The sequence below is a fragment of the Gallinula chloropus genome, assembly GCF_964237585.1.
Source record: "Gallinula chloropus genome assembly, chromosome: 28".
NCBI classification, from domain to species: Eukaryota; Metazoa; Chordata; class Aves; order Gruiformes; family Rallidae; genus Gallinula; species Gallinula chloropus.
Window position 1 is genome coordinate 6,501,564 of NC_140113.1, and position 16,878 is coordinate 6,518,441.

General features: G+C 51.0%; 1 protein-coding gene across 1 annotated transcript in view; it reads left to right on the top strand.

The window, feature by feature from the left end:
- Positions 1-12,130: 12,130 nt before the first annotated feature.
- Positions 12,131-16,878, top strand: part of LOC311201740 (fibrillin-2-like) — a gene marked incomplete at both ends in the record, with an annotated part of 94,397 nt that continues 89,649 nt past the window's right edge. Inside the window, one exon of the mRNA XM_084276167.1 lies at positions 12,131-12,300. Coding sequence (XP_084132293.1) covers positions 12,131-12,300 — 170 coding nt within the window. The remainder of the gene's footprint in view (positions 12,301-16,878) is intronic.

Sequence of the window (16,878 nt, forward strand, 5' to 3'; positions counted from 1 at the left end):
GGAAAGGTCACAGAGCCATAAATATTACTGCATGCTCACGGTCCATCTCGATAACCATCTTAACTCCTAACCTGGTGTGTACACACCCTCCTGAGGTCATTCATGCTGTATCTGCTCTGCCAGCATTTCCCTGCTACGTGAAAACACAGAATCACAAGGCTGGAAAAGACCTTTAAGATCATCAAGTCCAACCGTTCCCATCCTGTGCTGACCCAGATCCCTGAGCACCTCATCTCCCCTCTGTTCAACACCCCCAGGGCTGGGGACTCAGCCCCTCCCTGGGCAGCCTGTGCCACAGCCCCACAACTCTGCCAGGGAAGAACTTTGCCCTCCCAGCTGAGCTGGGACCAGGACTGGACCCAGCACTCAAGGTGCAGCCTCACCAATGCCCAGTACAGGGGCACAACCTCAACAGTCCAGCAAACTTCAGCTGTATGGACTGATAGTTGCTGAACCACTGCCCTTTAACTTCCCATTAAATTACTCCCACAGATCTTTATTAGGACACTACAGGCAGCAACACAGGCCATACAGTTCAACCTGTGTTACCCCAGAAGTCAAATTTGATCATCATTCTGTCCCTTTGGGCTTCAAATCCCCCATCCTGGCAAAAAAGCCTTGAACATGGACCGAAAATGAAGCCTTGATGGGAGCGGTGTCAGCGTGTACCAGCACCTTTCCTGGCAGAGCTCCCGGTCCCTCCACCAGCTGCAGCACAGCCCTCCGAGGCCAACGTCCACCTCCTGCACCGTATCAGTCATCAACCACCCATAAACCTCTTTTTTTTCCAGTCAGGAGGTGTTGGCACTGAGGAAAATGTGCTTCTGCTGTTAGTTCACAGCTGGCACCGGGCGAAGGGGGCTGAGAAGAACGAGGGTGTTTTGCACCTCCCAGGGAAGGAGAAGAAGTGAGAGCTTCTATTAGCTCGGGTCTGTGTATGTTAAAAGGAAACAGATTTGCTGCTGGCTCTTGGTTCATTCACTCATTACACCAAACTGGAAAGGAGACGCTACAGGCGACAGACTAAAGACATTCAGGTTCCTATGGCCAAACAATGACATCAGCTGATAGAGTAACTCATAACAGAGGGTGATGGTGACTCGCACACGACCCTGACAAGCAAGAGCCTGTTAATGAGCCAAAGGAATAAAAAGGAAAAATCTATTTCCCCAGACCTTGAAATATTAATATTTGCAAGAGGACAGAATAATGATGCAACTCCCAAGGGACCCAGAAAGATCTTCTGCCAGACAGCCCAAGCCACGACGACGTCTGCTCTGTGCGTCTCTTATGAGGATGCTGAGGGCTGAACTGCTCGTGACTGAAGGCAGGAATCCTGCGTCCTCGTGCTGCTGGCCGCTCTGAAATGGCCACTGTAACTGGGGGTTGGTGGGCTCAAATGTCTTCTCATCACTTCGGGTCTTCCTGTGTTTTTCAGTAATTATTTTCAAGTGTATCCTGAAGGTTCTGGGCTGTCTGTAGGCACCGGGGTTAGAGCAGTGCCCAGGAAGACCCCTGCGAGGGCTGGTCCTTGGTCTGTGACAGTCCAACCACTCATGCCTGGGTTTGGCACAAGCCAATGGAGATTCTTCCAGCCAAGTACCCTGCACTGCTCAGAGATAAGTGAGGTCTCCTTCTCTGGAGAGATTCCAGCCCTGTCTGGACACCGACCTGTGTGCCCTGTCCCAGGGACCCTGCTTGGGCAGGGGGTTGGACCCCATGGGCTCTGGAGGGACCTTCCAACCCCTATGACTCTGTGATTCTGTGATTCATGACCCACTTTAGATGTCACTGCCTTGTGCTAGGGCAGGAAGAGAGCCTGAGGACCTGGACATGATCCATGATGCGATAGTTTTGTCAGGGCAGGAGAACAGTCCCTGTGGTTCTAATTGGAAGGGAGCTTCTTCCCCCTCCTTCTTCCAGTGTGACATGACTTGGGGGTGGCAGCACCAGGTTTTGCTGAAGCCTTTAAAGTACTGCAGCTTCCTGCAGGGAGCAAACTGGGCTGCATGTGCTGCTCAGGGTGGTTTGTTGTCTGTGGCACTGGCCTGCAGTTACGCGATGGTGAGGCTGTTCCAGCACACGCTGTACTGTTCCAGCTCCAGCGTTGCCTGTGTGGTCTGGCAATGGTCACAATACAGATGCAGTTTTGTGCAGCACCTTCTGTGGAGTCAAAGCTTGGGACAAGAAGTGAAGCAAAGAATACCCAGGCAGTGTGAAAGCTGAGAGACGTTTGCCTTCACCAACTGATTCTGCCTGGGTAGGGAAACCAAAATCTGTGGAACAGACCACGTGCTGCATTGCAGGTGATGAGTCACTGGAGAGGAGCCAAGAGGGTCCACCCAGGGCAGTGTGGCCACCTCAGTTGGCGATGAACAAGAGGACAGGGAGATCACAGAATTGCAGACTGGTTTGGGTTGGAAGGGACCTTTCCCATCCTCCTGCCATGGGTAGGGTTGTCTTCAACTCCATCTGGTCACTCAGAGTCCCATCCAACTCAACCGTGAACGTCTCCAGGGATGGGGCATCTCCCACCTCTCTGGGCAACCTCCTCCCATGTTTCACCACCCTCCACGTAAGGAATTTCCTCCTTATCTCTAGTCTGACTCTCCCCTCTTTCAGATCAAACCCACGACCCCTTGTCCCAGCACTACAGATGGGAAGCCCATGACACAAAGCTTTATAAAGAAGGTGTTTCTGATATCTAAGCAGAATTTCTCTTGCTCCAACTTAGGTCCATATCATCTCAGCCTTTCACTGTGCACCTCTGGGATAACCTTTCTCCGTCTCCTCCGTACCCTTCTGTTCAGTAGCTGTAGGCTGTAACAACACTCTTCTCCCTCCCCTTTCTCCTCTTCTCACTGAATAAATTAATTTTCCACAGCCTGTCCCCATGCATCATGTTCTCCAACCCTTGACCTTCTCACTGGCCTCTGCTGGACAGAGTCCAGTACGTCAGTGTCTTCCTTGTACTGGGGAGCCAGAAGCTGGAGACAGTGTCCAGATGTGGTCTCACAAGTGCTGAATAGAGGGGGAATAATCACTGCCCATGACCTGCTGGCTGCACTCCTGCTGATACAGCCCAGGATGTGGTTGGTCTTTCAAAGATGATGGAGAGCAGCCTCAGAATGACTTCAACCAGCACCTTCAGATGCATCCCATCTGGTCCCCTGCATATTTTGTGGGGGGAAAGGGGAAGAAAAGTCTAAGAAATACCAAATCCTGAAGTTTTCACTTTCCAAAATATATATATGTCTGTCTTTGTTTTGACTGAAAGAATTTCTGTATGGCTCCAGAACTTCAAACAATATATTCTTCATAACATTGGCCTTCCATGGGAAAATCCCACCCATCACCCCTCCAGATCTGTTTGTGAACTTCATGAAGTTGTGCTTATTGGGATTTTAACTAATTCATCTCTTGCTGCGGTAGAAGACCAAGTAAGCTCCTTCCAACTGAAGAGAGGGAGCTCTTGCCCTCTGCTCCCCTCTTGAACCTCTCAAGTCCTTGTGGGTTCATTGCTTTGCTCTGTCTCCTCACACCGACTGCTCTGGGATTGGATTGTCCATGAGCAGGGACTTGTATTTTACTTGTTCATTTGCTCTCAAGGAGAAAAGGGAGGAATTCCTCTCTTTCCTGAGGAATGCCTCCAACCTGTGTCTCAGAATCATAGAATCATGGAATCATGGACTGGTCTGGGTTGGGAGGGACCCCAAGGGTCCCAGAGCTCCAACCCCCTGCCACAGGCAGGGACACCAACCTCCAGGCCTGGAGCTACACAAGGTTGCCCAGGGCCCCATCCAACCTGGCCTTGAGCACCCCCAGGGACGGGGCACCCACCCCCTCTCTGGGCAGCCCCTTCCAGCCCCTCACCACTCTCTCTGCAAAGAACTTCCCCCAATATCTCCTCTCCCCCTTCCCTCCTCCAGCTTCACTCCATCCCCCTTGTCCTGCCATTATCTCTCCTCTTAACAAGCTGATTCCCCTCCTGTTCCTCTGCTCCCCCCAGGGACTGGGAGGCTGCAGTGAGGTCCCCCCACAGCCTTCTCCTCTCCAGGCTGACCCAGCCCAGCTCCCCCAGCCTCTCTCCGTAGGGGAGCTGCTCCAGCACCTTGCTCATGGCTGAGCTCAGAAGCATCTGGACGTGCCTGAAAGGCAGACACAGAGCTCTGCCTGATCTCCATCTTCAAGATAAGCTAGCTGTGGATTTCACCACACCAATGCAGTGAGCCATAGGAAGGGATATTACAGCTTTCCCTAAAATTCTCCTCTTGTTTTCACTTGAAATGAGTTCACATGGAATTTGCAGACTTTGGATCTTCCTACTGGGGAAGTACACTCATGTGGTGACTTGTGGATTGCTGATGTCCTAAAGAAAATTCCAGCTTCTCTATCTGAAAATTGCTTTTAGACTTTGCCTTGGCAGCTCCAAGCTGTAAGTGGCTGGAAATCCTGCATACGGCGTTGAGCAGAAGTTCCTGGGATCTGGGGAGCTGGTCCAGTGTTCTCCATCTGTTCCAGCACCGTTGCCAAGTTAAACTTCTGTGCTACAGATTGCACAAAGGGGAGAAAAGAGCTAAAAATGAGAAAAAAGGCCTTGAAAACGGGGGACTTCTGAATTCAACCAAGGGAAAAGAGAATAACCTGGGCCTCTTTGGGGTGAGTGCAGACAGCTGTGGTGGGGAGACTTCACATCTGCCTGGAGATGGCCATTCCAGGGCTGTGGGACTCCCCAGACCCACGAGCAAAGGGCTGGATGCAGACTCCAGCCCACCTGAGGGCAACAAGAAAGGTGTTTGTATCCCTGATTTGAATTTCACAGGAAATGGAGGGATCACCTTACTCCTGGCAGGAGAAAGAGGCAATTTTCCTTCTAAATAAGGCAGCTCCCATGTCAGAAGTTCCACAGCAAAATCCCACTGCACTCACTGCATGGCTTTTTTATGAATAAAATCTTAATAAATGTCCAGTGCTTGATTTTTCACAGCAGACTTGCTTGGCTTTGATCTCCACTTGCCTGGGCTCAGCACGGCTGCTGCTGCCTGCCAAGCTAAAGAGGAAAAAAAAAGTGACTTTCCTTAGGTTTAAATAAAAGTGTGGGGTGTTGGGTTTTTTTTTAAACATCTTGGCTGTTGAGTTGTGTGTTATACATCATGCCTCAGCCCCATCCCTTCTCTCCCAGTCCAGAGCGCACACTGAAACAATTTCCCTGTGGTTTCCCTCCTTGGTGGAGTCGAATTCCTAGAAAACAAAAGGAATGTTGCAACTGTGGTCACAAGCTCTACGGCTGCAAATCTGACACACAGGCAGGAGCCTTGGCTTGAGCAGGACACTGATAGCAGCTTATCATGAGTGGGTACCTTGGGTCCCATCCTTCTTGCTGTCTCTCATAGAACCACAGAATCCCAGCCTGGTCTGGGTTGGGAGGGACCACAAGGGTCCCAGAGCTCCAACCCCCTGCCACAGGCAGGGACACCAACCTCCAGGCCTGGAGCTACACAAGGTTGCCCAGGGCCCCATCCAACCTGGTCTTGGACACCCCCAGGGATGGGGCACCCACCCCCTCTCTGGGCAGCCCCTTCCAGCCCCTCACTGCTCTTCCCCATTGTCAGTAGATGGGATTTTGGTAACTGATTTTTTAATATTTTTTTGAAAAAAAATATATGACTTTTACAGGAGTTCATGCATTTACTAAAAAAATTGGGCCCTCTGAGTTTTCTTCCAGTATGCTGCCCCATCCCTGGGGGTGTCCAGGGCCAGGTTGGCTGGGGCCCTGGGCAGCCTTGTGTAGCTCCAGGCCTGGAGGTTGGTGTCCCTGCCTGTGGCAGGGGGTTGGAGCTCTGGGACCCTTGGGGTCCCTCCCAACCCAGACCAGTCTATGATTCTATGTCTTGGTTCTGGCCAGGCCAGAGTTCACCTCCCCAAGCAGCCAGCCCAGGTGATCTGAGTTTGAGTTATCCCAGGTGAGCTGAGTTAGCCTGGGCTGTTTTCCACACCCCCTGACATCACTCCCCCATAAAAGGGGCTGGTTTGGTGAGCCAGGGGTTTGGTGCTTCTGGAACAGGCTGAGTGTGGTTGGTTGGTCTGTTCTGTCAGGCAGTGCTCTACAGTTCTCAGGTCAGTAAGCTGCTCTGTGCTAGCACTGGGTATAAGTGTAATTTGCCATTATTTCTACATTCATGGTGACTTTTGTTGGTAAACTCTCCTTATCCCAGCCCATGGAGCCTCTGTCTCTCCTGTGGGAGTGAGTGGTGTGTGATGCTCAGCCACCATCTGGGGCTCACCCACCCCACAGTATCATTTTGGAAACTACAAGCTAAGAAAATGTAGCTGAGTTAAGTTGGTTGGTTGGTTAAGCAGCCTCCTATGAAACAGAGGAGATCCATCCTGTCCCTGAGCAAACTGCTCCAGGTGGCTCTGCCCTGCAGCTGCTGCTTATCTGCCTTCATCCCTGGGAACAGGGCTCCTCCATTTGGCTCTTGCATTTAAATTGCAGAGGGACAGCTGCTTTTTATTTAGGGTAATTTTATGTGGGCTGGTTGAGAGTTTATTTAGTTGTCCTGCCCCTTGTGCTTTAGGGGCTTTTTTCCCCCTTTGTAGGGGTTTTCTGGGCCATGAAATAATCCAGGTGAGGAACAGTAAGTGTTCTGCTGCTGCTTGTTCCTGGGGGCTGATGCACACTGTGGTGTTACCTGGAAGAGGATTTCCCTTCACCTCAAGGTCTGCTGTGACGTTGTGGTGGATGCAAACAGCAGAGGTGGGTTACACATAGGATTTGGTTGCCTTCTCCAGACTGGCTGGGATTAGGTAGGCCAAGGAGTTCCTGGGATGAATGTGTTTTTGTGTGCAAGACTGATGCTGAAACACCCAGGGAGAAAACAGATGGGGAGCTAGATGAGTGTAGACAAGTGTTTGTAACTCCCTGTGGCCGGCAACAAGTATTTGATGGCAGGGGAATAAAGAGCTGGTTGGGGGCTTGAGTCAGGTTTTGAAGGAGATCTTGCTGGGGTGTCTGAATCCTGGGGCTTGCTGTGCCCTAATCCCATGCAGATGCATTGAAAAGCCCCCCTCTAGAAAATTGGGGGAGAGGGGGCAAAAAGCATCGTGCTCATCAAGGTTTGTGTATGTTGGAGGGATTAAAATGCTTCTTAATCCTCTGAAGTGGAATTCAGAGGGAAAGAATCTAGTTCCCTTGTGTGCCACTTGCTCGTAGGGCTGCGTCCTGCTGCAGCCCTCAGGAGAGCAAATGTGCCCAGGAAACGTTAATGAGATGTGTTCTCTGGGATCACTTACATGTGAATTAACAGAGGAAGTGGATTGAGCAGGATCATGCCAGAGGTGAGACCCGATAGTATCTATCTGAGCACAAAGAACAGTCTTTCTCCAGCCTGGATACCCCAGGCTGTAGAACCAAGTGGCATTGTGAACGTGTTCTGGGGGGAGGGTCTGTGCTTGGTGTTACACCTGGAAAAGAAACAAGAAGAAATATTGAGTTCTGTGTTCTCACCTGTTTTGGACACTTGAAGACCTGGTTTTTAAGAAATTTGGTGGCCAAGGGTCAGGTTCCTGGGAGCTTCTGCAAACGCAACAAAGATCCTGTGTGTGTCTGAGGGTGTGAGAACACCTTTAGCTACCCAGTGCCCCCATCAACACCATGGTGACCGCAGCAGAGGAGACAGCAAGGATCAGATGGGACTGGAAACCCAGTCTTTTGCCTCAGCAGTTGTCACCAGCCGGCTGTGGCAGGGAGGAGGTCGTAGGTTCTTGTGCTCTCCTTGCCGTTCCGCTCTGTGCGATGCCCCAGTGCTGCCATTCCCAGCCAGGTAAAGCCCATGCTTACCTCAGGCTGAGAGAGGCATCGCAGGATTTGGCCCAGGAAGCAGTTTCTGTATCTCCTGGGCTCTGCAGAGCACTGCAGATGTGTTGACAGAGCCGCATTCCTTGCGATGCTCCATTATTGGCTGCCTGTGAAGCCCAGCTCTGCCTCTTCCCTGTTCCTCTCCACAAGTTTGCTGTTAATTAGGCTGAGCATCATTCCAACTTCTATAAAGCTGGTAGGGGGTTGATGAGGAAGAGGGGGGGAGAACAAAGAAGGGCAGTGAGGACATTTCAAAGGGAGGCAGGAGAAGAGATGACAGTCTCCCTGTCAGCTTGGGGCTTGCCCTGGAATTCCTGCACCTCTGTGAACTGACCTGATAGCTGCATTTGAACCCTCATCCGCGGGGTGTGAGGAGGTAACGGAGCTCCCAGCCAGATGGGGGGGTAATGAGGAGGCGGGTGCCTTGCCGGGCGTGTTGAGCGGGGCCGTTTGTGTTCCGTTTGGTGCAGAAACGTCTCTGGACCCGTTTGACCTGACAAGGAGCTTGATTTGGGCTTTCCAGGGAGACTTGGGGCATGTTGTCTGGCTGTGCTGGGGAGGGGGGCTTCTACCTCCTGGAAAGGCTGTGGGTGTGCAGTGGCACAGAGCGGAGGGAGCTCGGAGGAGGAGGAGGAGGGCCATGTGCATTTTATTATGTTATTTAAAGAAAAGCCATCAGTAGTGATTCCTAAAGCAAGAGGCAGAGGGAAGACTTTGTGTGTGGAGCAAAAGAATGGAATTAGACTTAGAGCTGGAATTCAAAGTTCTTTCTCATCTGAGAGCCTTAATACCATGTTTTTTAAAAAAGAATATTTATTTTGGGAGAATTATTTCAACTTGAGATTTTTTTTTTCTCCTCTGGAGCTGAGGCAACTTTTGAGTGTGAAGATCCTGGGCTGGGTCACCTATCCTTCAAGCCATTTGTCTTTCCTTAATTGTTTCACACTAATTGCACTAAGTACAGGAAAACAATCAGCAAGAAAAGTGCCTTTTAATGGGGGGAAAAAATAAAATGTACTGTTAACACACCATTTAAAAAAAAAAGACTGAAGAATAAGTCCCAGATTGAAACCAAATTATTTTTCACCGACTCTTTTGATGTGAAGTCACTGTTACTAATGCCCCCCTGCAGCTCCAGCCTAAATTTGGGACAAGCACTCGCCGCATCCAGCTGAACTGAAAACGTCCCTTCGTTAACTGAGTGCTGGGCTCAGAGGAATGGCTAGGTGATAATCGTGTCTGCCTTCAGACGGCTCCTGCTAAAGCCAACCTCTCTCCCCCCAGCCCCTCCTTGAAGTTAAAAACTTTTGGCTGAAGAATGCGGTAGGGTTGTCCTCTCGCTACTCCCACTCCTCCTGCACCCCTTTCCCTGCCGCAAGGCCCTCCCCCTGTCCAATTTGGATGAGGCTGTACCTTTTCTTCTCTCCTTCAAGAGTGAGGGGTTTATTCCCTTCTTTTCTGCCCAGATCTCCACTAAACAAAGGAGCTCTGGGCACATCACCAGTTCCAGGACGTAAAGGTATTTAAACAGACTAAATCCAGAGCTGTAGCTAAGAGCTGATTTCTTTCTCTTTATCTGCCTAATTGTTTGTCTGCCTAATTGTATTTCACTGTTTTGCACATTTTGGGGTGGGGGCGGGGGGTGGGTTTGGTTTTAATTCGCACACTTACAGGCATGGGGTTTCAAAACTTCTTTCCTAACTCCCTCCAAACTTGCAGATCACTTTAAAACCTGATTTAGTGACTGGTTCTCTCTGCTTTGTCAGTGGGTTTCTTACAAGTGGGGTGTGATGGAATTCCTCAGAGCTGAAAATAATTTAAGCCTTTTTTATTTAAAAAACCCCCCTAGTATTGCTGGTGTGAATGCCTTTTCCACACTCTCAGCAAGGCGTGTGTGAGCACTCAGCCTGGGTGCCTGTGCATCGATCATTTGTCACGCTTCTCGCTCCTCGGCGAGGAAATGGATGCGGCTCGACTTTCTTCGCTCCAAACTCACTTTCAAGCCCAAAGTGCAAGACTTTGGCCTTTCAAAAAACCCTTCTAGGACTGCTTCTCCCATCCCTGCCCTACCTTGGGAGCTCAGGGAGGGCTCTGCCTTTTGTCTCGCCTCCAGACTCGCAGCCCAGCCTGGGTGGACAGGCGTGGAGCGCAGCGCGCAGCTCTGGGGCTGCAGGAAGGGCAGTTTCTTTGTCTCTGCCTTTGCTCCCAGCCCTTCCTTGGTTTTTTTTTTCCCTTTCTCCCTTCCCACTCTTGTCTTTCTCATTCACTGCTTTTGAAATATTAGAGCCTGAAAAATGCGTGTCCTCAAGAGCAGAGAGATTCCCAGCTGGGACACTGGGAGCACTGGTGGGGTATTATATGTTTTAGTTTATTGGGTTTTTTTAAATCTTTTCCCTTTTTTCTTTGCTTCAGACACATTTTTTTGCCTTGTCTAGGCTGATTTTTTTTCCCCTGCTGCTTTTGGGGCTGGGCTGGGCAGTGCTGCTGTGGGAAAGCCGGGGGGACAGTCAGGGGAGGCTCGGGGGCCCTGTCCCTCCCCGCACGGGGACGCGGAGCTTGTGCCTGTCGCTGGAGCAGAAGCGATTTCCACTCTGGGGTGAAGAGGGGGAGACCTGTGAGGAGCGAACTGTGGGGTCTTGAGGTGAGAGATGCTTTCTGACCCTCTGCTAGCCAGGCGGAGGGAGGAAGGGTTCCCCACCCCCATTTTCACGTGCATGGGTGGGAGATTTGAGGCATGGGGAGGGGGGGAGGGAGAAGGGGGGGTGCAGCCTGTGGAGCACATTCCTCTGCAATCTGTTTTGCAGAGCCTTTTCACCGGGCTTTTCCTCCCTCGCTGGTCTCTCAGCCTGGCAGCCCTGCCTGTTCCTGCCCCCGTGGTGGCACCCGCAGGCTGAGGCTGGTCCCAGGGCAGCGCTGACTCCCGGGGGGCTCTGTGCCGGGCAGGGCTCTGTGCTCCTTGCCCTGGGCTGGTTTTCCCTGCTCCCCCACCCAGTGCCTGGAGACGCTCAGACCCAGGTCTAAAATAAAGCTGCTCTGGAGATTCCTTCTCCCCTTAGCACCCCATGGCATGGGCTGACCCCCAGCTCCCCCCGGGCCCTTCTGCCATGTCACCTACCCCCAGGAAGGGACCTTGTTCCCCTTGCTTAGGGCAGAAAGTCTCTGGGGGCTGAAGACCTGCCCTGGTGTGATTTGGGGCCAAACCCTAGACCTGGCCCCTGCCCAGCTGCGGCCACCCCACGGGTTTGGTTGCTGGCCCCAGCCCCAGAGAGCTGGCAGTGCTGTGCTCGCCCTGAGCTGTGCCGACAGAGATGTCAGGGGTCTCCTTGCTGCCTCCACTGCTCTGCTCCCCTCTGCCCAGGCACGGCCCTGTGTCATCCCCCTCCTCATGGTCTCTCGTCTGTGGCTGCCTGTCCCAGCCCTCCACCTTCTCTGTCCTTTCATCCTTCATGGAGATTTGGCTTCGCTTCATGCACTGTGTCTTCGTGCTCCAGACCCAGCTCGCACTCTTCCCTCTTGCTCTAGCCCATGGTGGCCCTTTTGCCCACCTCAGCACTGGTGTACCTGTCTCTCTGGGTTTGCCAGCAGACCACTCTCTTCTGCCAGCACACGTTGCCAGCTATTTGGGAGGTTCTTTTCCCAGCAGCTGATGTCCACGCCATGGCCTGTCTGGAGCACAATGCAGTGGGAGAGCTGTGGGAGCTGGGAAGATGGTCCCTAATGAGGATCTGCTTTTTCTTGAAGTTCTCCTGATTCATAACCCTGCATCTCTTGCCCCTCTGACCCAAGGCACTATGCTGAGGTTGCTATTGTGACTCGCTGCTGTGGGCAGACCCAGGACAGATGTGATTGTATCCCTCTTTTCTGCGTCATGAGGGCAGGAAAATAGATACAAGGGCAGAACTGTGACTCTTGGAGGTCTTCTCTTGGTTTCCAGCCCTTGGGAAAGAAAGGTTTTGCAATGCTGTGGTTGGGAATGGCAGTGTGAACATGTTGGCTGCATGAACAAGGAGCCAAACTCAGGGTGGCTGTATGAGCTGACCATTAACTCTGGGGAGGGGCTGCCTGGGATGATCAGTGACTTCAAAAATGTGAAAACCCTTAAGAGGACTTGTCTTTCTCTTTCCTCTGTTTGCATCCAGAAAGGGAACGGCAGGACGGCACCTTGGCACTTGGGGGCTGCTGCCAAAACCCATCCTCCACCAAGGCAGCAGGGACCCTCCAGCTGGAAGAAGCTTTCAGGACAGCCAGGGAAACTGAGGAATCCGTGCCATCATGGGGGTGTTATGGCTGGCCAGGTTCATGCTGGGATGTACAGCAGTTATGTACGTGGAACAAGCCCAGGGTCAATATGAAGGGGACTTGCAGACAGACAGATTTGCAGGCTATGAGGAAAGACAGCCAGCAAACAGAGTGAGAAGAAGAGGCCAAGACACTTTACGAGGGTACGTTTAATGTTCTTTTCTATTCTATAAAGCAGAACTTAGTTTATTATCATAGCACATGCTTACAGAATTGCCTCTTCTATCCTCTCCTTGAGCCTGGGAAGGAGTCTGCCCTGCAGACCGAGGGCAGGAGGAAAGCTTGGTGGCCAAGCAGACTCCCATGCGAGCAGGGGGCGGTGTGGTGAGCTCTGCTGCTTCGTTCAGGGGGATCACAGCACCTCAGTGCTCACCCTGCCTGTCTGCGGGAGGGATGCTGTGCGTGCAGCTGGTGGAGGGGTGGCTGTGGTTGGGCTCTGCAGTGTCACTGGTGGGGTGGCTGTGGTTGGGCTCTGCAGTGTCACTGGTGGGGTGGCTGTGGTTGGGCTCTGCAGTGTCACTGGTGGGGATGCTGTCAGGTGTGACCCTGCAGTCTGCTTTGTCTCTGCCACCAGTCAATGCTCTGGGCTGTACTGAGAAGTTGCTGCTTTTATATAAGGGTTGTTGCTAATGGAAGGTGACATGCTAAGCCCCTTGCTGTGCAGCGTGGCTGTGGCTTGTGGCCTCATCTGTGGACAAATCGGTGTGAGAGCCGAGCTCGTGTGTGTTTTCCACCTGAGGAGGGAGACAAGGCTTAGCTAGAAGCTTGTGCTGGAGCTCAGCTCTGTTTGCATACTCTCAAGATGGTTCCTGGCCCCGGTGTTGATTCTGGGTTATTTTAAGTCTGTCTGGCTGTAGTTGTTGGAAAGTGTTCCCGTGTCAGTGGGCAGAACCAGAGCAGAACGTGATACACGCGCGAAGCCTGGGCCGTGCCAGAGTCCTCCGGCACTTGCTGGGGAATGCTTCTTGAATGGGCTGGAGTGCTGTGCTTTCATCCCAGACAGTCAAGTGTGCCGTGTTTGGGCTGGAGCTGGAACACAGAGCTGCCAGGGGCAGGGCTGTGGGGCTGGCGGGATCTGCTCCTGGAATTCAGGCCTGTGTGGCCACTCCCTCCTGCTATGCGGAGTCCTAAAAGATGGACAGCAAGTGTCCTTGGGGCTTGATCCTCTCAAAGCTAGCTACCAAGAGCAGCCATCACCTTGGCTGCAGGGTAGGGATGCCCTTTGTCTCCCCCATTATGACCCAGAAGTACTTTGGCCATGCTCCTCTCAGAGCCCGTTATCCCTCAGATAAAACATCCCAAATCTTTATGCCTATCAGGGATGAAGGCTGTTTGTCAAGGGATGGGATGAGTCTACCAGATCCAGAGGCTCTTGTTCAGCCTGGGTGCCTGGGGCTGTGTGATTGATTGCTGTGCTCAGGATGGGGATAGAAAGGATTGGAAGGAGTTGATGTGTGCATGGAAAATCCTGTCTCAGGCAGACCTGTGAACAGGAAGGAAGGGCAGAGTGAGGAAATGAGTGTTTCCATTCCTTGTGGGACCCAAGAGAAGGTTGCTGGTGTCCAGTGGTCTTACTGCTCTCAGTGACTTTAGTGACCAGATCACAGAATCCCAGACTGGGCTGGGTTGGGAGGGACCCCAAGGGTCCCAGAGCTCCAACCCCCTGCCACAGGCAGGGACACCAACCTCCAGGCCTGGAGCTACACAAGGTTGCCCAGGGCCCCAGCCAACCTGGCCTTGAACACCCCCAGGGATGGGGCACCCACCCCCTCTCTGGGCAGCCCCTTCCAGCCCCTCACCACTCTCTCTGCAAAGAACTTCCCCCCAATATCTCCTCTCCCCCTTCCCTCCTCCAGCTTCACTCCATCCCCCTTGTCCTGCCAGTCTCTGCCCTTTAACAAGCTGATTCCCCTCCTGTTCCTCTGCTCCCTCCAGGGACTGGGAGGCTGCAGTGAGATCCCACTTTCAAAAATGACTTAAAGCTTAAATCTTTTTAACTTCTGGTGAGTCTGAAGGTTCCAAACCCCAAGTGAGTTTTAAAAACGAAGCCCAAGTTAGGAAACTACTTCTGCAAACCCTTCTCTACTTCAAAGCCTCAGACATAGACTGACATTTCAGTCCAGTAATGCCCAATTACTGGTTGTGTAAGTTCTTAGTGGCCACACAGTAAGTTTGGGGCAGGATCAGAATCAGGCCTGAAGTGTCTGGCTCTCCCAGTCCCCTGCAGAGAGCTGAGGACCACACTGCTGCCTCCTTCGTTCTCTCCTTTCCTCATGCCCACTGAAGCAATTGATGGAGGAAAAGGAGGGAAAAAAACCCCAACCAACCCCACTGGGATAAGCAGAGGGTCTGTTTAAGGGAGCCTGTGTGACTATAATTTAAGACAACTGAAGAATCCTTGTTTCTTGGCCCTTGGGAGAGCAGCCTTGCTTCACAGGAGGGAATCATGGTAGGCAGCCTGGGGGGAAGCTGGCAAATCCCAGCATGGCTGGAGAACTTCTGCCCCAGGTGCTTCCCATGCTCTGTGTCGAGTGACCCTGGCAGCCTCCAAGTTGTGTGTCCCGATTTCTCCCTCCAGGGCTTCCACCCTTCAGCAATGTAACATCTCTCTTGAAAATCTCTTGTTTTACAAGCAGATAAAACCCACTTGAGATGAGAAATCGAGAAATCTATGGAAGAGTGATGTTTTAAATAATTTTCTACTGGGCTTAGAAAGCAGCTACAGATGTCACCAGCTGTGATGCTGTAGATGGATCTGGCAGCCAGTGAAATCCATCTCCTGCAGACTCACAGACCCAAGAATTCTGCTGCAGATTCCCCAAAGAAGCACTAGTCCCTCATCCTTATGCTCTGCCTTAAAACAGTTCTGGAGAGTTGCAGTTCTGGATCAACCCCTTCTCTGACCTTAAGGCATCAGGATTCTTTTCTGCTGTAAAAAAAAAAAAATCTGAGTTTGATCCATTTCTTTGGGGAAAAATTGGATAAGCCATAATGTCAGGGTTGGCTCAGTCAAGCCCTGAAGTAGCAAGAGAAACTGAGTTTTCTGGTGCAACATTAAATGTAAAGGAAAATAGGGTGGTGGTTTGGTTGTAAAATAGGATGGTTGGTGGTTTTGTGGTTTTTTTTAAAAAAAAATTGCATTATTTTACAACATAGGCACCCAGGTAGCTTACCTTGACTACTGAGGGTTGTGGAATCATCTGTTTTACAATGCTGCACCTCTAAACACACATTTGAACTTCTAGATGTGTTTATCTGTGGTGCCTCTCTTAATAGTTTGACACCATTTCAAATATTTGCTTTGGCATTTGCTTTCAAAGCCCCACAACCTTCCGTTTTTTCAGAGATACACACTAATTTCAATCCCACTTCCATCTGGAATGTCTTTGGTTCTAAGGCTTGCTGTGGTCCTGAGGCTTGCAGGGAAGGAATGTAAATAGAAGTGGGATTAAGACACAGCAAAGCTCGGCTGTGTCACATGGGCCTGGGGAGCCCTGGGCTGCCACCCCCAGCCACCATCCCTGTTCTGTGTGAGTGTTCAGAAGTTTGTGTGGCCTTGTGAATGGCAAGAGAGGGATGGGCAGAGCTGTAGTATTCGTGGGTTAGATCTCATGATGGTCATCCAGCCAGTGGAGAGTCCTGTTTCATCTCGTCCTGTGTTGGAGACCTTCTGCTCAGGGCTGCCCAGTCTTATTTATTCTGTGAAATGATTTGTTTCCCCAACACAAACTTGTGTGTTCCTTGCCCATACTGTGCTTGAGACCTTCTGTCCTGCCAGATCTCCAAGCTATAATGATAATGTGCTGTTTACAGGTCCCTGAGCACCTCATCTACCCCTTTTTTAAGCACATCCAGGGAAGGGGACTCAACCACCACCTTCCAGTGGGTTTCCCAGGGAAGTCCTGAGCAAGCCCAAGCAGCACAGGGTATCTGCTGTCTTTTCACACAAAGTAATTCACCATCAAGACTTAATTAGTAATATTAGGAATACGTGTTGGTCATTTAATATCATAGACCTTGTAGTGAGAAACTGCTCTCTAGTTACTCCAGGGTGACCAGTGCAAGCTCCTTGCTGGTGTTTGGATGAACTGACTGTGTGGGGACAGCTGTAGATGTCTTCTTGGATCAAGAGGCTTCAGCAGTGGAGGGGAAAAGATTGTAGAAGCTTCTGCTGGGAATGTGCTTAGTGGGAGCTCTGTTCCCATCCTTTTATTAAAGGGAGAAATATGAAATAAATGCAAAGCATGGAATAAATGCAAAATAAACAAGGCTGTTATTCACCAATGCCTCTACAAATAACAATTAATAATGTGATGCAGAGCAATAAATCACAGCCAAAGCCATGATTTAATCTGTCCTTAAACTCATTAAAGTAGAGACAATTTAAAATGACCGTCTCCTGAAAGGAACAGCCCTGACAAATCCATTTATGAGGCAGGATTTGAATGGGATTATTAGTTTAGTTTAATGAACTATTGAACAGTTTCCAAGAGTAAGAATGTGTTTAACAAAGGGGAAAGAAAAGATGATTAGTCTGCAGCCAGCTGAGCTGTGTGCTGGCAGTGTGATTTCCTGTAAGTTTGTGGCTGCCTGTTTTTTTCAAACAAGAATAAAGGCTCAGCCATAGTCTGACTTTAAACACAACTAATTATGTCAAGCCTATTAATTATGGAATGGCTACTGCAATTGAGAAGATGGATGAAGAGCGGATGTTTGGGCAA